General features: G+C 36.1%; 1 protein-coding gene across 9 annotated transcripts in view; it reads right to left on the bottom strand.

Moving 5' to 3' along the window:
• The window catches only part of SREK1 (splicing regulatory glutamic acid and lysine rich protein 1), a 53,178-nt gene that overhangs the window by 9,082 nt on the left and 20,301 nt on the right, over positions 1 to 23,795 (bottom strand). For 5 of the 9 annotated variants that reach the window (XM_067730847.1, XM_067730846.1, XM_067730849.1 and 2 more), the window contains 7 exons: positions 19,718 to 19,882; positions 19,395 to 19,573; positions 18,081 to 18,211; positions 17,092 to 17,206; positions 11,672 to 11,791; positions 10,923 to 11,303; positions 6,520 to 6,615 (listed from right to left, as the gene is read on the bottom strand). In XM_067730847.1, the coding sequence (XP_067586948.1) occupies positions 6,520 to 6,615; positions 10,923 to 11,303; positions 11,672 to 11,791; positions 17,092 to 17,206; positions 18,081 to 18,211; positions 19,395 to 19,573; positions 19,718 to 19,882 (1,187 nt within the window). Of the gene's footprint in view, positions 1 to 6,519; positions 6,616 to 7,383; positions 7,459 to 10,922; positions 11,304 to 11,671; positions 11,792 to 17,091; positions 17,207 to 18,080; positions 18,212 to 19,394; positions 19,580 to 19,717; positions 19,883 to 23,795 lie in introns of those variants that run through there. The other 4 variants (XM_067730848.1, XM_067730853.1, XR_010941975.1 and 1 more) reach the window with 3 other exon arrangements.

Here is a 23,795-nt window from a genome sequence, read left to right as displayed (position 1 = left end):
TGGATGAATGGATGCAAAAACAAGACCCATATATATGGTGTCTATAAGAGACGTACTTCAGACCTAGGGACACATACAGAATGAAAGTGAAGGGATGAAAACAGATATTCCATGCAAATGGAAATCAAAAGAAAGCTGGAGTAGCAATACTCGCATCAGATAAAATAGACTTTAAAATAAAGAGTATTACAGAGATAAGGAGGAACACTACATAATGATCAAAGGATCAATCCAAGAAGAAGATATAACAATTATAAATGTTTACGCACCCAACAGAGGAGCACCTCAATACATGAGGCAAATGCTAACAACCATGAAAGGAGAAATCGACAGGAACACAATAACAGTAGGGGACTTTAACACCCCACTTACACTAATGGACAGATCATCCAAACAGAAAATAAATAAGGAAACACAAGCTTTAAATGACACAATAAACCACATAGATCTAATTGATATTTATAGAACATTCCACCCCAAAGTGGCAGAATACACTTTCTTCTCAATTGCACATGGAACAGTCTCCAGGATAGATCACATTTTGGGTCACAAATCAAGCCTCAGAACATTTAAGAAAACTGAAATCCTACCAAGCATCTCTTCTGACCACAACGCTATGAGATTGGAAATCAATTACAGGAAAAAAAACTGTAAAAAACACAAATACATGGAGGCTAAAGAGTGCGCTACTAAATAACCAAGAGATCACTGAAGAAATCAAAAACTACATAGAAACAAATTACAATGAAATCACGATGACCCAAAACCTACGGGACGCAGCAAAAGCAATTTTAAGAGGGAAGTATATAGCAATACAATCTCACCTCAAGAAACAAGAAAAATCTCAAACAATCTAACCCTACACTTAAAACAACTAGAGAAAGTAGAAGAAAGAAAACCCAAAGTCAGTACAAGGAAAGAAATCATAAGAAAAGTGCAGAAATAAATGAAATAGAAACGAAGAAAACAATAGCAAAGATCAATAAAACTAAAAGCTGGTTTTTTGAGAAGATAAACAAAATTGATAAACCCTTAGCGATACTCATCAAGAAAAAAAGAGAGGACACAAATCAATGAAATTAGAAATGAAAAAGGAGAAACACAATGATGCTGCAGAAATACAAAGGATTACAAAAGACTACTACAAACAACTGTATGCCAATGAAATGGACAACCACAAAGAAATGGACAAATTCTTGGAAACGAACAATTTTCCAAGACTGAACCAGGAAAAATTAGAAAATATAAACAGACCTATCACAAGTAATGAAATTGAAACTGTAATTAAAAATCTTCCAACAAAATTCCAGGTCCAGATGGCTTCACAGGCGAGTTCTATCAAACACTTAGAGAAGAGTTAACACTGATCCTTCTCAAACTCTTCCAAAAAAGTGCAGAGGGAGAAACACTCCCAAATTCATTCTACAAAGCCATCATCACCCTGATACCAAAACCAGAAAAAGGTATCACAAAACAATAAAATTATAGACCAATATCACTGATGAACATACATGCAAAAAACCTGAACAAAATACTAGCAAACAGAAGCCAGCAACACATTAAAAGGATCATACACCATGATCAAGTGGGATTTATACCAGGGATGCAAGGATCCTTCAATATACGTGAATCAATCAATATGATACACCACATTAACAAATTAAGGAATAAAAACTGTATGATCATCTCAGTAGATGCAGAAAAAGCTTTTGACAAAATTCAACACCCATTTATGATAAAAACTCTCCAGAAAATGGACATACAGGGAACCTACCTCAACATAGTAAAGGCCACCTATCACAAACCCACAGCAAGCATCATACTCAATGGTGAAAAACTGAAAGCATTTCCACTAAGACCAGGAACAAGACAAGGATGTACACTCTCGCTACTCCTATTCGACATAGTTTTGGAAGTCCTAGCCACGGCAATCAGAGAAGAAAAAGAAATAAAAGGAATACAAATTGGAAAAGAAGAATTAAAACTGTCATTGTTTGCTGATGACATGACACTATATACAGAAAATCCTAAAGATGCCCCCAGAAAACTACCAGAACTAATCAATGAATTTGGTAAGGTTGCAGGATACAAAATTAATGCACAGAAATCTCTGGCATTCCTATACACCAACAATGAAAAATCAGAAAGAGAAATTAAAGAAACACTCCCATTTACCATTGCAACAAAAAAAAAATACCTAGGAATAAACCTGCCTAAGGAGGCAAAAGACTTATACTCATAAAACTGTAAAACATTGGTGAAAGAAATCAAAGATGACAATCACATGGAGAAATACACCATGTTCTTGGATTGGAAGAATTAATACTGTGAAAATGACTATACTACCCAAAGCAATCTACAGATTCAATGCAATCCCTATCAAACTACCAATGGCATTTTTCACAGAACTAGAACAAAAAATTTCACAATTCGTATGGAAACACAAAAGACCCCAAACAGCCAAAGCAATGTTGAGAAAGAAAAACGGAGTTGTAGAAATCAGGCTCCATGACTTGAAACTATACCACAAAGCCACAGTAATCAAGACAGTATGGTACTGGCACAAAAACAGAAATACAGATCAATGGTACAGGATATAATGCCCATAGATAAACCCACGCACATATGGGCACGTAATTTATGACAGAGGAGGCAAGAACATATACAGTGGAGAAAAGACAGCCTCTTCAGTAAGTGGTGCTGGGAAAACTGGACAGCTACATGTAAAAGAATGAAATTAGAACACTCCCTAACACCATACACAAAAATAAACTCCAAATGGATCAAAGACTTAAATGTAAGACCAGACACTAAAACTCTTAGAGGAAAACATAGGAAAAACACTCTTTGACATAAACCACAGCAAGATCTTTTTTGACCCACCTCCTAGAGTAACGGAAATAAACAAATGGGATTAAATTAAACTTAAAAGCTTTTGCACAGCAGAGGAAACCATAAACAAGACAACCCTCAGAATGGGAGAAAATATTTGCAAACAAAACAACAGACAAAGGATTAATCTCCAAAATATACAAACAGCTCATGGAGTTCAATAGCATAAAAATAAACAACCCTATTAAAAAATGGGCGGAAGACCTAAATAGACACTTCACCAAGGAAGACATACAGATGGCCAAGAGGCACATGAAAAGCTGCTCAACATCACTAATTACTAAAGAAATGCAAATCAAAACTACAACGAGGTATCACCTCATGCTGTCAGAATGGCCGTTATCAAAAACTCTAAAAACAATAAATGCTGGAAAGGGTGTGGTGAAAAGGGAACCCTCCTGCACTGTTGGTGGGAATGTAAATTGATACAACCACTATGGAAAACAGTATGGAGGTTCCTTAAAAAACTAAAAATAGAACTACCATATGACCCAGCAATCCCACTACTGGGCAGATACCCTGAGAAAACCATAATTCAAAAAGACACATGTACCACAGTGTTCACTGCAGCACTATTTACAATAGCCAGGACATGGAACCAACCTAAACGTCCATCGATAGGTGAATGGATAAAGAAGATGTGGCGCATATATACAATGGAATATTACTCAACCATAAAAAGAAATGAAATTGAGTTATTTGTAGTGAGGTGAATAGACCTAGAGTCTGTCATACAGAGTGAAGTTAAGTCAGAAAGAAAAAAAAAAATACCATATGCTAACACATATATATGGAATCTAAAAAAAAAATGGTACTGATGGGCAGGAATAAAGAGGTAGACATAGAAAATGGACTTGAGGACATAGGGTGGGAAGGCACAGCTGGGGCGAAGTGAGAGTAGCATCAACATATATACACTACCAAATGTAAAATAGTTGGCTGCTGGGAAGCAGCAGCATAGCAAAGGGAGATTGGCTCGGTGCTTTGCAATAACCTAGAGGGGTGGGATAGAGAGGATGGGAGGGAGGCTCAAGAGGGAGGGGATATTGGGACATGTGTATGCATATGGCTGATTCGCTTTGTTGTGCAACAGAAACTAACACAGTATTGTGAAGCAATTATACTCCGATAAAGATCTATTTAAAAAAATTAAATTAAATTAAAAAAATAAAAATAAATAAAAAATAACTCAGGATGGAAGTGGGGCTGGGTATGTATAGTCACTGACCCCCCCCACACACACACAGTGTATATAGTGATAGTGAATGCTGTCTTTTGTGAAGAAAAGGAGAAATTCAAATACATGTATCTGCTTAATTTTGCAAAAAGAAACACAAGGAAAGATAAACAATTGATCACTTACAGAGGGTGGATGCAGATTAAAGTAAAAGGAATGGGGAAGGAAGTGACACTTTGCAAATATAAATACACCTTTTTGTCTATTTTGAGTTCACAACTGAGAAAAGTTTTCACTTTCATGAGCGAAGTATTAAAAAAAAAAAAAAAATTGGCCTACCTCCTAAATATCCTATGCCTTCCTTTATTCTCACCTAAAAATAATAACCCACAAACAAATAAACAAAAGAGCCCTGCTGGGAAACATGCTCCTTCTACCCGGGGAAAGCTTTTTAAAAGTTTCTCTTCTATACCTAGAAAACCACAGAAAACCAACTGAAAACTTAGGACCCATCAGTAAGATAGTGGGATGAAAATATATACATACAGAAATCAATATCCTTCCTATGTACAAACACAAGCTCCAATTACATGACATAATGAAAGAAAAGACCTCATTTACAAGAACAAAGAAGTAAAACATACCTAAAAATAAACTGAAAATGCATAAAATCTGTATGAAATAAACATTGAAACATTCATAAAAAAACACTAAGGATGGCCTGAATAAGTAGGCCATCCATGTTCCTGGACAGAAAGACTCACCTTTGTAAAGCTTTATTTTTTAATAATCTATTCATCAATTTCCCTAATTAATAAATGTAATGCAACTATAATACAAATTATCAGTAGGTTTTATTTCTAGAGCCTAGACAACTAACTCAAGTTCAAACAGAAAAATAAACACACAAGAATGGTCAAGAAAGCTCATAAAAAGAGCAATGAGGAGTATGGGGAAGAACGGGACTTAGTAAATATTTAAAAATGCTATACAATCTGAATCATTAAAAGCATGGGGCACTACTGGTACACAAATCATCAGTCAAACCAGTCCAACAGCAGAGAAGCCCCAGAAATAGACTCCAACACAGACAGAAAAATTTAGTATATGACAAAGGAAATACATCAAATTAGTGTTAGGAAAATTGAGTTTTTAATAATGATATTGGAAGAACAAAGAAGCATTTAGAAAGATAAAATGAAATTGAATCAATGTGCCATATGGCAAACAAGGATAAACTCCTAATGGATCAAAGACGTAAATGCAAAAATTAAAAGCATAGAAGTACAAGAAGCAGCAATGGGGGAATTTTATTATAACCTTGGAATAGGAAAGATTTTTTTACCTTTAAGACTCATAATGTAGAAGTCACAGAAGAAAAAACTTGAGGAATTAAACTATATAAAAATCAAAAATCTCTATAAAATCAAGTCTCATAAACAATTTCTAAGAAGAAATGACAAAGTAGGAATGATACTTGAAACCAAATCACTAAAGAATAATCTCCCTAATACAAAAAGAACTCCTGGAAATAGGAAAAAATAAACCAAAAAACCCCCCCACAAAAACAGACTCCATGAAAAATCGGCAACGTATACAACTCACAGAAAAGGAAATACAAATGGCCTTCAAATATATGAAGAGATGGTCACCTTCACTCTTAAGAAAAATGCAACGGAAATTACTATATACTGGTACCACTTCTCATCTATCAGATGGACAAAAATACACAACTTTGGTAGCAATCTGCAGTAGCTATAGGGAAACAGGCATTCTCATACATAGCTGGTTAAAGTACAAGCTGCTGCCAATCTTTATGAAGGACAAAAGGGAAGGAAATCTCTCAAAACTACAAACACACTCACCCTCTGACCCAACAATAAATACCATTTATGAAAATTTTCTCTGCATACTTGCACATTACAAAATTATGTACGTACAAAGCTGTTCATTACAGACTTATATAATTTATAAAAAGAAAATTAAGAAAACCCATTCTACTGCAGGCTGGTTACATAAACCAGGTACTGCTAGATAATGGAAGTTCATGAAGTTGTAAAAAGGAATGAAGCAGTATTTTCTGATAAATACAGAAAGTTCTCCTGGTAGTTAAGTGACAAAAGTAAATTGTACAACTATGTATATTTTGTTTTACCTTTTGTAGAAGATGAAAATAAAAATTATATATTTTCATCTGTACCTATATACAAAACTGGAAGGATATACCAAAAAAAACTAATAAAGTCATTACTTGTGGGAACAGGGTAGATGGACACTTGGGTGGAAGTTAAGACCTATCATTATATAACTTCTTATACTCTCTGGATTTCTAAACCACGTAAAGACATTACATATTACTCATTCAAAATATAAAGTTAAAAAAAATAGACTGAAAAGAGAAAATTTTCCCCCTGCTTCCTCCTCAGTTTTAGCACATGCTTTCAACCTACCTCCTAGGGGATGGAGACCTAGAAGATTTCCGTTTTATGGTTTTTGATGTCCTTGGTGATCTGGAAGAACTCCTGCTCCTCCTCCTACGCCTCTCCCTGGAAGTCAAAAATATGTCATTTTAAAAAACAGTAATTTAAATAAAAGATAATACAAATACACAAAATCAAAAGGGTCCTTAATGCTCTCAAGTGAATAGTATTCTTTACAGGCCAGTTTAAACTAATGTCTTTCATGAAAATGGTCTGTTATCTAATTCTAGTACAGGTCAAATTATGAACTGTAAATTTTACAGACCAATGAAAACATCTTCTAAGATTTCATATCAGAAAGGGTAGACGACCTCCTTTTCACCTGATTTCTTGAGTAGAAAAAATAGTAATGGATGTTTCTTTCACATTCTCTCTCAAGTCAAACATGTTCTTCCTCAGCACCTAAAGCATGTGTTGCTTATCAGATCCTTTGTCATGCATCTAGCTCCTTGCTGCCCCACTGTGGATTATTTTTTAACAAGGTAACAGGCCCTTTTCAAGAAGTGAAAGGTAAATGGGGTTGCAAAATGTGAACGTTTTTTTTTTTTTCTTTGCAGTACGCGGGCCTCTCACTGTTGTGGCCTCTCTCGTTGCAGAGCAGTCTGCGGACGCACAGGCTCAGCGGCCATGGCTCACGGGTCCAGCCGCCCCGCGGCATGTGGGATCTTCCCCGACCGGGGCACGAACCCGTGTCCCCTGCATCGGCAGGTGGACTCTTAACCACTGCACCACCAGGGAAGCCCCAAAATGTGAACTTTTTAAACCCAAGTATGTAGAATGTCTCTAAACATTAATTCATTTGACAGAGAAATTGCTTTTACCCCCTTAACCTACCATTTCATTATTGTTGTTCTATTCATTTAAAATTGAGCACACAAGTTGCTTAGATGTAAGGAAATTACTTAAAACCTGGGATTTAAATATGATAAAGTCAAAAATAATTATTAAATAGATTAACAGTTTTATTATTATTAAAAACTATTTTGCTTAACACATTACCAAATGATGCATACTCTAATAAACTACTTCATTTGTAAGGGTGGTCAACTTAGAAACAATGAATTTCAAGATGTCTATTATTCAGGTGACGAGGTATAAGGGTACATTTATTAAATGATTAATGTAGCCAATGACCTATCTCACAAGAAGCTCTGATAATTAGTGGCCACATAGCTGAAACAACCAAATCCTCTAGAATTCAAGTTCTCCTTATCACCTCAGTAAGCTGATTCTAGGCTAATGAAACATTTTGTGTACATTTTTCATCTGTAAAATAAAAAACTAGATAATGCTCATATGTGGTATACGCAGTAGATGTTACTACCAAAAGAGCTCAAGAACTTTGAGAACACAAATAAATCAATTCCAACTCTACCTAAGGTTCTCTCCTCCTTTACCCAATTTTATTTCCAAGTCACCCCAAAATTACACTTCCTAATATGGAAATTAGATGACGTTATTCCATTTAATCAATGCCATTCTGTAACAGCACCTCCCTATCCCACACAAGAACCAGAAGTACTTTTTTCATAGCATGAGAATATCAGTGTATTACAGACTTTAAGTTTACACAAAATGGCTCCATCTTCAACAGTGTAACTCTTTACCTGTATGTTCAGGAAGCACTATGTACAGAGGGACATCTAATAATTACCAGTTAGTGATAATGAGAGCTAAGGCTGGACAGACAGGAAGCTAGAATATCAGTTAGTCGAGAAAGAAGCTGTCAGCTCTAGTATGCAGAATTGGAGTTGATTAGGCTTACATTTAAATTTCATTTCCACATCTTACCAACTGCACGACTGGGGTCATATTACTTTATCTGAGTCTCAGTTTTTCCAATTAAAAAATGGAGATAATAACTTGAGCCTTGTAGTTTTGAGGATCAGGATAATACCTGTGAAATACCAAGCCTAGTGTCTGGTGCACAGCAGGTGCTCAGTAAATATGTTCTCCTTCCCTTTGATGGTCTCATCCTTATTAATTGTAATTCCAAGCATTAAAAGTTTTTAAATATCAAAATTTTTCCTTAAAAATGTAGCTCAGAAGACAATGTTGGAAATAAAAACATTAAGTAAACTATTATTCTGGGCAGTTAAGAGGTTTCCCATTCACTAAACAAATCAGAGCACCTTAAAGGAAGAAAAATGCTAAAAGATAAGAAATGGTAACTCTTCAGCAAGCTCTTCTGAAAGCATAAAACATTCCAAACTGCTGAACCTTTAGGAATTAACATTAGTCAACATTTATTCTCCAGGCCCCAGAGGTTATCTAAGACCTAAGAACTGAATATGAACATCTACACTTTCTTAAATATCAAGTGACTTAAAATGACCCATGAAAAAATTATAAACATTTCAAAGTCATCAGAAAAAGTAAATTCAACTGAATTTAAAAGGAATCGAGGGGACTTCCCTGGTGGCGCAGCGGTTAAGAATCCGCCTGCCAATGCAGGGGACACGGGTTCGATCCCTGGTCCGGAGAGATGCCGCAGGGCAACTACGCCTACGTGCCACAACTACCGAGCCTGCACTCTAGAGCCCACATGCCACAACTACTGAAGCCCGTGGTGCCAAAACTACTGAAGCCCGCTCACCTACAGCCCATACTCTGCAACAAGAGAAGCCACTGCAATGAGAAGTCCACGCACCGCAACAAAGAGTAGCCCCCACTATCCACAACTAGAGAAAGCCCACGTGTAGCAATGGAGACCCAAAGCAGCAAAAAATAAAAATTAATTTTTTAAAAAGGAATCGAAATATTATTTGGTGTTGTGAAGGGCAATATCTAAACGATCACACAAACACAAAGGAATGTGTGAAACACAACCAATAAAATAACTGCAATAAAGATGCAGTCTGCAAGGCTCAACTGATACCCACAGCAAATGAGTTAATTTCTTCAGGTTTTGGTTCAATGTGCTGAAATATGACAATGACCTACTGATTTGAAGTCACATTTTAACATATATTGTTGCTTTCAACTATATACTTCTGACGCACTTTTTTTTTTTTTTTTTTTTGCGGTACGCAGGCCTCTCACTGTTGTGGCCTCTCCCATTGCGGAGCACAGGCTCCGGACGCACAGGCTCAGCAGCCATGGCTCACGGGCCCAGCCGCTCTGCGGCATGTGGGATCTTCCTGGACCGGGGCACAAACCGGCGTCCCCTGCGTCGGCAGGTGGACTCTCAACCACTGCGCCACTAGGGAAGCCCCTTCTGACGCGTTTTTTAAAAGCCAGTACCAAGTAATGGTTAAAGTCCTCAATTAAACAATCTCTAAAGAGAGAAGAGCTACTATACTACTATACTTCTAACTAAAGTGCAGAGCAGATGGAAAACTTCCTCTGGTTTGGTTTCCTCATGTTTTAAAACCATGATAACAGTCTTCTCACAGGCTTACTGTGAAGATTAAATAAGATCAGTCATGAAAAACTCTGCTGAGACATAAAACCTGGCATATGGTAAAGCATTCAATAAATGCTTGCAATTATCTTCTATTAACTAGCCAAAGACTAGTATTAAGAATAAGCTGTTAAAACACAAAGTTAAAAAATTTAGGAAATATATAGTCCATTGTCTCAGAAATTATGTTCTATGAAAAAACATTTTAAAATATCTTTAAAACTTGCAAAAATATATTTTTGAAGTATTTTTAAGATATAGTTTAACACAACTTAGGAACTTCCATTTATTTATAGTCACAATATCATCTGGAGCAATGGATGTAGATTGAGATAATCTTGAATTAAGGAAGGTCCTCATTTTGCTGATGTTACTATGGCAACCTGCTGCCACCTGGTGGCAGTGTACCTATTAATAAACAGTCCTAAGAAAAAAGCAAATCCTTAACAACAAATTAATAAATGAAAACCAAAATTTAAACGTCATGTATTCAACAAAGTAGAGGAGTAAAAATGAACTTAGATGACGAAAAGGACTAATACTGTAACTTTAGAAATAATTTTATATATTAAAATTTACCACATCATTCCAAAGAAATATAGACGCCTAAGAAGTCAATTTCTCTACATAACAAAAACAAAAAACTTGCCCCTGCGATCCCACCCTCCAAGAAAATAATAAGCAGCAGCAACAGCAGCCACTGACACCACTGCCAGGTTAAAATAGTGGATTACAAAGGACAGTTAACTTTTCAAGTAATTCTGGCCAATATTCTCTCTTCCTCCTCATAGATTCAATACTGTAGCAATCCCTCTGCTAGAGAAATGTTTACTCTGCTATCAGAGGGAAATGTTCTGATACTATTGTACTGATTCCACTTGTGCACAATTATCTTTTCCCCCCAGTTAAAATTTATGTTTTCATTTGTCATCAGTAAGCCCTTTGGTAAAAACTTTAAGCATTATCAAACCTGCTGGAACTACGAGATCTTCTTGATGCATTGTAACTTCTGGGTGGTGTTCTGGACTTTTTATCCTTCTTTCTTTTCTCATCTATCTCTTTGGATCTGTCCTTTTCTCGTTCCTTTTCTTTGTCCTGTTCCTTCTCCTTCTCTTTGTCTCGTTCCTTTTCATGCTCTTTTTCCCGCTCTCTCTCTCTGTCCTTCTCCTTGTCTTTATCTCGGTCCTTTTCCCGTTCTTTATCCCGGTCTTTATCTTTGTTTTTACCCCGTTCCTTTTCTTTTTCACGTTCCTTTTCCCTGTCTCTCTCTTTTTCCCTTTCCTTTTCTCTATCTTTTTCTTTCACTCTTTCCTTTTCCTTGATTTTTTCTCGGTTGTCTTTTCTTTTGTCCCTTTAAAAACAAAAGTAAATAAATAAATTCACAACTAAAATAATTCTACTCCCCAACAAGGACCTCATTCTCTTTCCTCAACAATTATCAACACAAAACAATGTATAATAGCTGTAAGACATTACACATAAATTTCTAAATAATTTATGTGTACATGAAGCTGCTAAATGAAACAATTATCAGGCTGAATTTAGTCTGGAAATCACATGAGTCATACTAACCATCAGATTCAAATCAATGACAATCGATATTAACTCATTACTGAAACAATCAGAAAAAAGTTTAATTTCTTTCATTAAAAATTTAAACAACAGGTTTTTAACATATGAGGTCATGAGAAAACTACCCTTAATGTCCAAAAAACTCACCGTGAACGCGAACGACTCCTTGACTTCCGCCTCTCCCTTGATTTAGAGCGTTTTTTATGAGGGCTCTTAGATCTACGTCTATCTTTTTGTCTTGAACGTGATCTATTATGGGATCTGCTCCTAAAGAAAAACAAATTGTTAGAATATCAAAACTTATTCTTAGAATTTCAATTTATAAATATTTAAGATCTTTCACATAAGAGAATTTTAAAACCAATCCTGACAGTATTTATCAATATTTTTAAATTCTCTATTACATAATGCTTCAAAATTAGATTATCTGACATAAATTTATTTATTGAAAACTTCACCAGACATTTCATTGTCCAGAACACAAAGACAGAAACAGAAAAAGAATTTAAGCTATTTCCTATGTCAGACTTAAGTTGACAGTTTCAGGCGTGGCTTTCTTTTGCTAAATATTGCATGGCTCAATTAGAACAGACAACTTCTCCCATGGTCCAAATTTTCATACCAAAAATTGTCTTTAACTCTTGACTTGAATGTAATATTACTGCTTGTGGCTATAACTTATCTTTGACAGGGAGTAGTGGTTATATGGTTCAATGGTTTCTATAAATGACTGTGTGCTATTTGTCATAACACATACTAAGAAGAATGCATAGGGAAGCACAGTACTAATGATGGTGCTAGTGTGACAGGAAACCAAACATCTTACTCGTGAGTTAAAGCTAAATATAATCAAATGTTGAATTTGCAAAGCCTTGATTTTATTACCTAAACAAAGCTGTTAAAAGAAACCTTTATTACTGGCATTCTTGGAGGAAAAATAACTGTTTTTTTAAATTCTGAAATTCTCTAGGCTCCTTTCCCAACTGAAATAATAGCTTATATAATGTGACATTTTTCATAATGAGGTATCCTAGGAACTATTTATTTAAATGTAACCAAATTGAAGGCATACAACTTAAACAACAAAGTGATGAGACTCAACGGCTTCGCAGTTAAACAATCTGGCCCTGACACTCAGTTCTGCCACACAATAGCTGTGAGAACTCTGGCTAATCACTCAACCTCTCTGAGCCTGAGTTTCTTCATCTAAAAAGTGGAGTAAGAATCATACCTATACCTCCTAGAACTGTCATGAGAATTAAAACAGATGATATATGGAAAACTGCCTAACAGTTTTGAGTGCAGAGTAAATGATTAAAAATTCTATCTCAGGGCTTCCCTGGTGGCACAGTGGTTGAGAGTCCGCCTGCCGATGCAGGGGACGCAGGTTTGTGCCCCGGTCTGGGAGTATCCCACATGCCACGGAGCGGTTGGGCCCGTGAGCCATGGCCGCTGGGCCTGTGCGTCCAGAGCCTGTGCTCTGCGGTGGGAGAGTCCACAGCAGTGAGAGGCCCGCATACCGCAAAAAAAAAAAAAAAAAAAAAATCCTATCTCAACATCTGCATCATCATCATTATTAACAATTAACATAAATGAAAACTTTAAATTATATCTCTATTTATTCCAAGGGGTCAAATGAACATCTACAAGTATGCCTTATATAATTAAAACTCATCTTGATAGTTATATCTTCATGAATTAAGTTAAAACAAATATCTATAAAAGAAATACATATAGTTAAATGCTTGTGCTATGCCGTGAAACCAGAAGTCTCCAGACAATCCTCAATTAAGTAATGCTCTTGTTCGTAAAACACATTTTTCAGTTAGTCAAAATTTGTTTTCCAACAGCTAATTTTCAACTGAACCACTCATCTATTATACACTTATCTTCATACCTCATTTTTAATATACGAAGATAATTCGTAGTTTGTTGAAACCTTTATCACTAATAACCTAAGAGACACAAGGGTCAAGTAGTAGCTATCAGAGGAAAACTTAAAAACTTATAACATTTTTAGTCCATTTACAGACATCCACATGAGGGTAATAATGTTTTAAAGGGCCTTTGCTTCTATGTACTTAATAAGTCTTAAGATTTCTATTCTAGTTAACCTTGCTAAAAACAATAAATAATAATTTTGTTTGCTTCAAATAGCACTTTCCAATCTTAATTAAATAAACTCCTTTAAGAAAATTAACCATAGCCATAACAAATAAAAGTTAATAATAAAAAAGCACTGACCACTTGGATTCCCACCTTATCCTGTGGGTCCTCAGAGTTTGAAAGTCACTGCTCAAGAGTAATTATTGTATTTCAATTTTGACATTAAATATTTCATGTCTGTCTCACCCACTAGTTGCCTACAAGTTTTCTATTCGGAAAGCTAAAAGCTTCAAGTCAAGAGCAAATCTAATCCAACCAAAGATAAAGATTTGAGCTATCATTAGCAGCTGTCATTTTAACATGATGTACAAAATTGCATTTATAAGTTAAATCGTAAATAAAGAGCAACTTACCATTATGTTGCATCAAAGTTCATTTGTAAGTCAGTTGTTTCCCATTAAAATATTAAAAAATGTCTTATAGTTCCTATGCTGGTCTGTAAAGGTTACTTAACTTTAAAATATAATAGAGTACTACTACCCACCTTTTCTAACACTGTCCCTATGAAAAAAACACATATAAAAATTTGGACAGAGTGGAAACACATCTTCCCAGTTCTAGCCAAGGTCATAGTAACAAATAACTATTTCCTCCCTCCTACAGAAAGAAGAAGGAACAGGGAAAGAGTCAGGGGAAAGTTCTAGAAGTATCAGAACACTAAGAAGGTGGGGCTTCAAGAACAAGGGCTCCTGCAACCCACACTCCTGCTAGGTCTAGTGGGTCAGAGCCAGAGCTGAGGGTATCCAATCCCACTAGAAGAGGGGAAACCGAGAAATGCTTGCCATCCCCTACCGGTGGAGAGGGGGAGGGAGTTCCATAAGTCAAATGTTTTTCGGTGAGGAATTTCTTTTCTTTTCAACAAAACTCATCCTCTTTTTTATTTCTTTATGACCTTAGTAAAGGCTTCTTGTGTTTATATACAACATGTATAAAAACAGTATATGCTGACAAAAAAGACATACAGGCATACCTCAGAGTTATTGTGGGTTTGGTTCCAGACCACCGCAAAAAAGGGAGTATCACGATAAAGCGAGTCAGGAATTTTTTGGCTTCCCAATGCATATACAATTTATATTTACTCTATACTCTAGTGTATTAAGTGTGCAACAGCATTATGTCTTAAAAAAATGTACATACCTTAATTAAAAATACTTTATTGCTAAAAAATGCTAATTGTCATCTGACAATGCAGGGCTGCCACAAACTTTCAATTTGTTAAAAAACCACAGTATCTGTGAAGCACAATAAAGCAGAGTAAAATAAAACGAGGTGTGCCTGTGTGTATGGGCGTGTTTGGGTGTGCGCGCCAGCCAAGAACAATTAATTTCTAATGCTACATAATTAGATAGACCTCCATGAAATCACTCCCATGAATAAGAATAATTAACAAATTTCATTTTAGACAGAATAACCCTTCCTCCACTAACCCTTGGAAAGGGAAAATATCCCAATATACTGAAAACGATAAGAGTAAAAACCTTAGTTAAATTATTTGTCCCAACAGAGAAAGCGTCACAGAAATTATCAAGGAAAAAATGTTAATAATCAAATTTTGCTTTTTTTCTGCCTTAGAAAACCACTAAGGTATTAGATTTGGAGCATGGCTCTTATAACACAAAGTAAGATTTAAGTCATTGCTCTTTTTCTTCCTCAGAAAAGTTATTATTCTTCAGCTCAATTCTGTATTTTCTTGATCTCCTTTACCTTCACCACCCTGTTGACCTATAGAAATATCCATAATCTAGTACCACTGATTCTACACCACTTTCCTTCTCCAGTTCTGGCTTTGCTACACTGTCTTATTCCTTGTACATGAAACAACTTCCTTCTCTTGGACATGAATTTGCCTTACTGTAAGGCCTTGGATAGAGAGAGAGATTAAAACCATATTCCAAAAGGAATTCTGCAAGTAATAGTAGAGACATATACACAAGTAGAGAGCTGAAGTATAGTTTGCTAGAGTCTAATTAAGAATATCTGCAACTAGGGATTATCATACTAAGTGAAGTCAGTCAGAAAGAGATGACGAATACCATATGATATCCCATGTGGAATCTAAAATATGATACAAATGAACCTATCTATGAAACAGAAACAAAATCAGGGACATAGAGAATAGACTGCTGGTTGCCAAGGGGGAGGGGGATGGGAGAGGGGAGACGTGAGAGTTTGGGATTAGCAGATGCAAACTGGTATGCATAGAATGGATAAACAACAAGGTCCTACTGTATAGCACAGGGAACTACATTCAGTATCCTGTGATAAACCATAATGGAAAAGAATATGAAAAAGAACATATATATATGTATAACTGAGTCACTCTGCTGTACAACATTGTAATTCAAGTATACTTCAATAAAAAATAAATTAAAAAAAAGAAGATCGTATTTTCCTATCTCATTACCTCAATCTCCTTGATTAGCACAGAAAATCAAGACAAAACTGAGCTTGCTAGTGAGGTTCAACATAGGGCATACTGGTTCCTTTTTTCCCTCCCCTCAAATCCTCCTCCTTCTCTAATACTCCCAACAAACATGCACACTCACACGCACACACACTTTTCTCTGCCTCTTCTCTTTAGAGAGTACGCGTATGTATGCACATGTAACATGCAATTAGGATCCACTGCATACATGTTCACATTGCAGTAACAGCCCCCTCCACATCTTAAAGAAGACAATAAAACTTATTTTAGACATGACTCTTAGGTTACTTCCAATCAAGATGGTGTTGCAAGTTTATATCTTGAGATCCCCTTTGCACCAAACACAAAAGATTTTAAAAGAACTTCAAAATGACAAAGCCACGCTCAAAAATAAGATAAACAAAACAGAAATAGAGCTTAAGCACAACAGTTGCAATTAAAGCTGCAAGTTACTCCTATGTTTCAGGTCCCAAAGTGGGTGGAAGAGGCTCTTATCACCAAGAGTACAAAGACTTAAAGTACCCCACTTGACGCACAGTATTGGAGAAGGGTAACTACTTGAAATCAAGATCTGGGGTGGTGCGCCCCAGACCTTGAGGAAAGTGGGGGAAGAAAAAAACAAAAAAGCTGCAACAACTTCAGCAATATTTTCAGCATCAGATGTTCCCTTTATGAAGAATGAAAAATTTCTGCCAGTTCTGTATAGAGACTAGTTTACTCTTAGAAAAATCAGGAATAGAACATCTTAAGATAGAAAACCAACTTCTAAAACTAAAAATTAGTTGAAATTATATATTAATTACATAAAACTTCATTCTTTAGCATTACAATTAAAGCAATATCTAATGGTAACCATACTCCCTGGTGAACACCAGTGAAATTTCTACACTCTGATACTTGGACAAAAACTCAGAAAATCTTAACCACTGTAAATACAAAACAGAAAAAATTTAAATATGACAGTAGAAATTCTCACCTGTGTTTTGACTGTGATCTTTTCCTTCTAGAACGGGATTTTGAGCTAGACCTGGATTTTGAACGAGTGTGGGAACGAGATCGACCGCCTTTTCTTTCATTGTTCTTTCCAGACTCTGGGAGGAAAAAACCACTTTGCAGTGTAAGCTCAGAACAATTAAAGATCCCAGTTAATAATCAGGCACAAGTGGAATGTACCACATATAGTGCAAGGGGCCTACTCTCTGTACATCCTCCTCCTGTGCAATTATCCTTCAGAAACATCCAAGAAAGTCATTGCATAAACTCGTTGAGTGCAGCCACCCTGCAGCAGTACATATAAACCAGATGATTATAAACAGCTGTTCGTAGTATTTTGTTGCTGCCATAATGTACGATTATAACATGTCTGTAATTCCTATGACAGTGATTTTAAATCCTTTTTCCATTTATTTTCCTAGAATTGAAGCTTAAATTCTAATTTAGAAAATTTGCTCAAATGTAAAAAACCATCTAGACATTTTTAGGTTGGATTTCTAATTTTAGTTAGCAACACAAAAGTTTGAAAGGGTGTTCCTTTACCATGCTAAAACAGACTCTGTAGTTTTCCTAACTCATGGGCTCTCTTTTCTATTTTTAAAATTAAAACTTTGAAGGAAAAGTGAATCTGCTTAATCATAACATTTAAAATATATTTATTCTTGTCTTTAGCCTCACAATAATATTTACACTTTGCTTTAAGCAAATCAGTTCTGCATACTGATTTTGCTATTAAAATATAAAGAAGTGATTAACTCAAGCTAATGTACCTCAATTCAGTATCATGGAAAAAGATATTTGTGCTAAATAGTTCTTCAACCTTTAACACTAGTTAAGTCACTTACTCTTTCTTGAGTTTCAGTCTTCTTGTTTGTAAAATGAAGGGACTGAACAGATAATTTCTAAATTCCTTCCAGTTCTAAGATTCTATGATCTTCAACTATGACCTATGTAACAACGCTATGGCCTTACCTGGTTCGATAGCTGCTGAGATAAAGGACTGAGCCTCTCGCACTCGCTTCATTACTTCTTCTAACTCCTTAGCTGCAGCCTGAGGTGTCATCTCAGGGGGTTTTACTATTGCATTGTTGGAGTGATTTATTCTAAATTAAAAATATTAGCATATCACAAATACACACCATATTTTACAAAACATGAAACAACTAATTGTTTATATGATACAGATATTTACAAATCTGAGGACATCTCAAAAGCACATTTAGAATAATATAGCTAAATACAGAATAACCAAAACCAACCTCAAAACCATGATTTATCTCATTCCCATCTGCCATCATCTCTTGCTAACAAAGGCAAAAAGCAAGGGAAAAACTGAACCCTAGCTAACTTCTTTAACAACCTAAATAGGCCAGGACAACCGCTTCTCCTCACAGCTTAGAGTTATAATAAATTAAAATGGTGACACCAATATTAAAATGAATCACTTCTAAGATTATAAAATTTTGTTGATAACCTCTGCACCCTGGGAGGATGAAAGGGAACCTATACATCATGTGCACCATTTTAATCCACCCTGGACCATGGCCTCGTCATACAGTTTCAAATATGGGAGGAATCTGATAAAACTCTTCCTTTATGGGTAACAGTGGTTTCTCTGATGCACATAAATGAATTTGGTGTGTCTCCCTTTACCATGGTGAAAACACAGCATTCACTAAGAACAGTTTCTTATCCCTTAATAGCAGACTCCTGATCAAACTATATAATTAAGGCAATTATCTACAGAATTCAGATAAAATTGGTGCCTCGATAATGTGCATGAAATAGAATTTCTGGTCTTGAGTACCTGAAAGGCTACATCAACTTTTCATTTTGCAAACAAGGACATGAGCAAACTTTAAAATGTATAATATAAAACATTTCTGGGTACATTCTTCCTGAAATTTTGGATTTACCAAAATTCTTATTACTATATTACTGTAAGTTCTACCCATATGTTAAACTGCCCATTAGTCTAGTGTAATAATGCAAAACCAACCTAACTTGTTAAAGCTTATGGAAAAAGACCTACAATCAATATGTACGGTATAAAAATGTTAACTTTAAATTAGACCTTATGAAATAGAAAATAAGATGTCTTCAAATGTAACTTTAATTTAAAGGCTAAAATGGTAAATATCTCATGTGTTTCATTTATACTTAACACAAAGTCTTCCTTTCCACAAATTGCCAATTACTATTAAAAAGAAAAAAAAAAACTGCATTACATCAAAACCACAAAATTTTTTCAAAATCATTAAAATTTCTTTGTTTAGTGTTTCTTACTTCAGTGGCCTGTCTCCAAACATAACTCCATTAAAAGCAAGGGCCCTTGGTACAGAATTTTGGTCTGCAAATTCCACAAAAGCAAACCGAGTTGGCTGAGTCTCATCACCTGCCATCCGCACAAACTTCACTTCTCCAACTTGTTTAAAAAATTCAAGTAGCTGATCAGCTGTTGTTGTCTGAAGAAACAAAGTAACACTTTAATAAAGTATATTCTTCTTTAAAAAAATTCAGGTAAATACTACTTTATCAATTGATACGATTTTTAATAAAGGGAAAGGAATAAGAGGTCCCACCACTCAATTTCTTCTTATATTAGTTACCTGGGAATTCAAATTGCCAACATAGACTGTTCTCCTAATTTCATCAATTTTGGAAGGATCCACATTTCCCATAAGTGGTGGCTGTGGTATCTCTCCAAGTGTTGCAATATTGGGGTCTAGTGCTGCTGCTGGTATAGCTCCCAAACTGCTAAGGGAAACACCCAGCTATAAAAAAATTAAAAAAAAAACAGAGCAGATATTTTCTATTAGTGTCAAAAATTACCATTCTCTAATCTTGAAGAATATTGATCAACTCAGTAAGAATGGGAAGAGACTAGGGACTCCTAATTTAAGCCAGGTATATATCTGAATTATTCAGAGTAAGGTCACAGTAGTTTTCAATGTAATTAGAAATACAACATATTTCTTAACTATCTGGGTATTTTAATTACTTCTAAACTTGACACTAAAAACAAACAGTCCATTCTCATTATCTGTAGTACTTATGTCCAATAAAGTTTGCCATGAAGACTGAATTATTAAATACTGAAATCGCTGCTCCTAGGGAAAAAAACACAGGGCTAGGTTCTTATGAGCCTCTGGTCATAACACTTTCATCAAGTGATAAATATATGACCTTGTTTTATGTGTGCTTCTGTTTAAAAATACCTTAGTTAGTATATATTATTGATTCATTAACATTAAACTCATGACCAGCAGCATGATCAACTCATGCCTGAATGAACCTTATCTTACATAAGAATTTTCTCTGTAAGGTACATCACAGGCTTCCAACACTTACGAACACTAGACAAAACTTTAGCACTATGCTGGGGGCCAATTTAAAGAGCAAAATGACCAACATAAAGCATAAAAATGCAAAAAACATGACACTCGACACACCACACACAAAAAAGTTATTTACACCATTAGAGCTGAAATAAGAAGGCAGAGCGTTGCTCTGTTTGAACTCATCTGGGAATGAACGTATCAAGCAACTCAACTTTCTCCTCATTCTATTTGTGTTGATGAATAACCACAAAAGCACCACAAGTACCGATTTTGAGATTTCAAATAAATTTTAGCTAGTATGTGAATTCACAAATACAGAATTCACAAATAATGAGAATCAACTGTACCTCGGGCATTCAACAACACTGTGAATTCCTAATACTTAACAATAATCAAAGCACCTAATTTTTGCTAGGTTATTAACTCAATTCTCAGAACAGCCCTAAGAGATAGATATTACTATTACACCAATTTCACAGATAAAGGCAAAGTCTTACAGAAAATAATTTTCCCAAAGATACTCAGCTAACACGTGGTAAAACCAGGGTACCACCATGCACAGACTAAAATTAAAGCAGGGACAAAGTTTACCTAAGAAAAGAAACCTAAAATATTAAACCCTTACTTATACTACGGTAGGAAAAAGATAAAAACCTTTGAATGATCTTTCGTAACATTACTAAAATCAGTTTTTAGTTCAAGCATTAAGAAACACATTTTTAATGTGAATTTAAACTGAAAAGATAGATCTCAGAATTTGAAAATGAAAAATTTTGCAGAATTCACAAGACTTTTCAAGGAAAAAAAAAACTGCAACTTTCATTTCCACTTTTGCAATTTAAGTCAATAAGTTAACTGACTATATACTGTTATATTGTTGCAAAGCTACTAAAATTTAACAAATGTTAAGTAATAACACTTCCTAAAGGTGAAAATACTAGTTTATGAAATAAGTATCACTTATGCTTACCATAGCAACCCATGTGTGATCGTTTCAAAACATGTCAAATCAAGTTTTACCCCCGCTTAAAACCCTTTAGAATAAAATTCAAACTTCCTTCTGTGGCCTAAATAGCCCTACATCATCAGTGCCCTATCTATCCCTCCAATCTCAAAACACCTACTACCCTGCTGCCCCCCGACCCCGCCACCCTGCCTTCACAACCATTCTGCACCTGGAACACACAAGTTTTTCTCACTTTACGGTTTCTCACTTGGCATTCCTTCGGCCCTAGAAAGCTCTTCCCCTAGCTTCTGCTGGCTGAATCCTTCAACCGCCAGGTCAATCACCCTCTCCAGGAGGCTTTCCCTCACCTTACGTAGAGCCTCATTTACTCTCTACTACACCACTCTGGTTTTTTTCCTTCATAGTATTTATTACAATCTGTGGTATCTTGCTACTAACAGATCTTATATTTTTTGCTGTCACCATTTCAAGTTACCATAATGTTATAGAAAATACCTTAGTTCAAAACAGGTGAATGGCCTAGCCTCCCTCCACATGTTGCGTCTAATCACACTCCTTTTTCCCCTCCCATGTCTTTGATAGTCTAACATTCACAGATGATTGAGGGTCATACCTTAAATTTTTTTCTACTGTGCAAGAGAATTATTATATACAATTAAGCTAAATCACAAATATGAGTCTTATTGTCGGTTTTGCATGGATTTAAAACAGGCCTTTCCTAGTATTCCCAGCTGTCAATCCCTTTGACCTACACATTTCTTCACTGGGACATACAATTACAGGTCTCTAATGGGCCTTTCCAAATCATCTAATCCAACTCCTTTGTTTCTCAAATTTAAAGATCATTCAGTCCTGTTTTTAGAAACTTTTCCTGTCTCTCTCTCTCTCCCTCTCTTCTTTGCACTGTACCATTCTTCGACACTTGTGTCATTTAACATGGTAATCACCAATCACATATGGCTATTTGAATTTTAATTAAAATTCAGTGCCTCAGTCACACTAGCCACATTCCAAGTGCTCAAGAGCCACATGTTGCTAGTGGCTTCTACACTAGATAGCAGAGATACAGACATCTCCATCATAGCACAAAGTTCTACTGGATGTGGCTGCACTATAACAATACAACTACCCTTCTTTAGATTAGCCTATTTTCTAGCCCTGGTCTAAAGGACCTAAATACTTAAGTTGCCCTTTCAGTGTTTGAGGGGGTAAAGATGACCTGACTCCCGATATAAAACTTTTGCCTTCTGACATAGAAACCTTGGCCTCCCTGGAGATGTGATTTTTAAATAGAAAGAAACCTCATGAAAGGTTTCACTCTTATGAAAGAGTAAAACTTTTCAATGCCTGGAAAACAAATGTTCTAGGCAGAGGATAAATAAGTACAACACCCCTGAGACAGAAATATGTTTGGCATATCCAAAAATCAACAAAGCCAATAAGACTGAAATAGAGGGGAGCCAGGAAAACAAGCAGGAAAAAAAAGGTCAGAGAGGTAGCTAGGAGCCAAATCACGGGCCACCTTTCCCCTGTTTTCTACCTAAAATTATTCTTCATGAATTAAGCTTTCTAAAAATACATATCTTGGTCTTCCCTGGTGGCGCAGTGGTTGAGAGTCCGCCTGCCGATGCAGGGGACGCGGGTTCGTGCCCCAGTCCGGGAGGATCCCACGTGCCGCGGAGCGGCTAGGTCTGTGAGCCATGGCCGCTGAGCCTGCGCGTCCGGAGTCTGTGCTCCGCAACGGGAGAGGCCACAACAGTGAGAGGCCCGCGTACCGCAAAAACAAAAAACAAAAAAACCATATCTACAGCTGAATTGAAAGGAATCATTTCCCCTCACAGCAACAAATTAAATAATAAAAACTTTCTCTTCTTGATAAATAAAACCTAAAAAGTTTCAAGATAGCAAGACAATACTTTCTGAGCAGGGGGGAAAAGAGATGATGATCCAGGAATTAATCTTAAAATATACCAAAACATACCCAAAATAAAATTTTTAGAAAGCCCAATTCAAATGATTAGATGTTAAATTAAAAACCATTTACAGATCAGGACCTTCCAGACGGTGGAGGAATAAACCCTGGAGATCACCTTCCTACCCACAAATACATAAAAAATAAATTTACATGTGGAACAACTCCTACAGAACACCTACCAAACGCTGGCAGAACACCTCACACTTCCCAAAAGACAAGAGACTCCGCACATACCAGGCCATGTGGCTGACAGGGTGCTCTGACCAGGTATCAGGCCTGAGCCTCTGAGATGGGAGCGCCGTGCTCAGGACACTGGACCACTTTCACCTCCCAGCCCTATGCACCATCAATCGGTGAGAGCTCTCCCAGAGATCTCTGTCTCAACGCTAAGACCCAGCTCCACT

Source organism: Pseudorca crassidens, chromosome 3 (genome assembly GCF_039906515.1).
Source record: "Pseudorca crassidens isolate mPseCra1 chromosome 3, mPseCra1.hap1, whole genome shotgun sequence".
In the NCBI taxonomy this organism is placed as follows: Eukaryota; Metazoa; Chordata; class Mammalia; order Artiodactyla; family Delphinidae; genus Pseudorca; species Pseudorca crassidens.
Note: the sequence above shows the minus strand (reverse complement) of the source record. Positions and strands in the feature narration are given on the sequence as shown.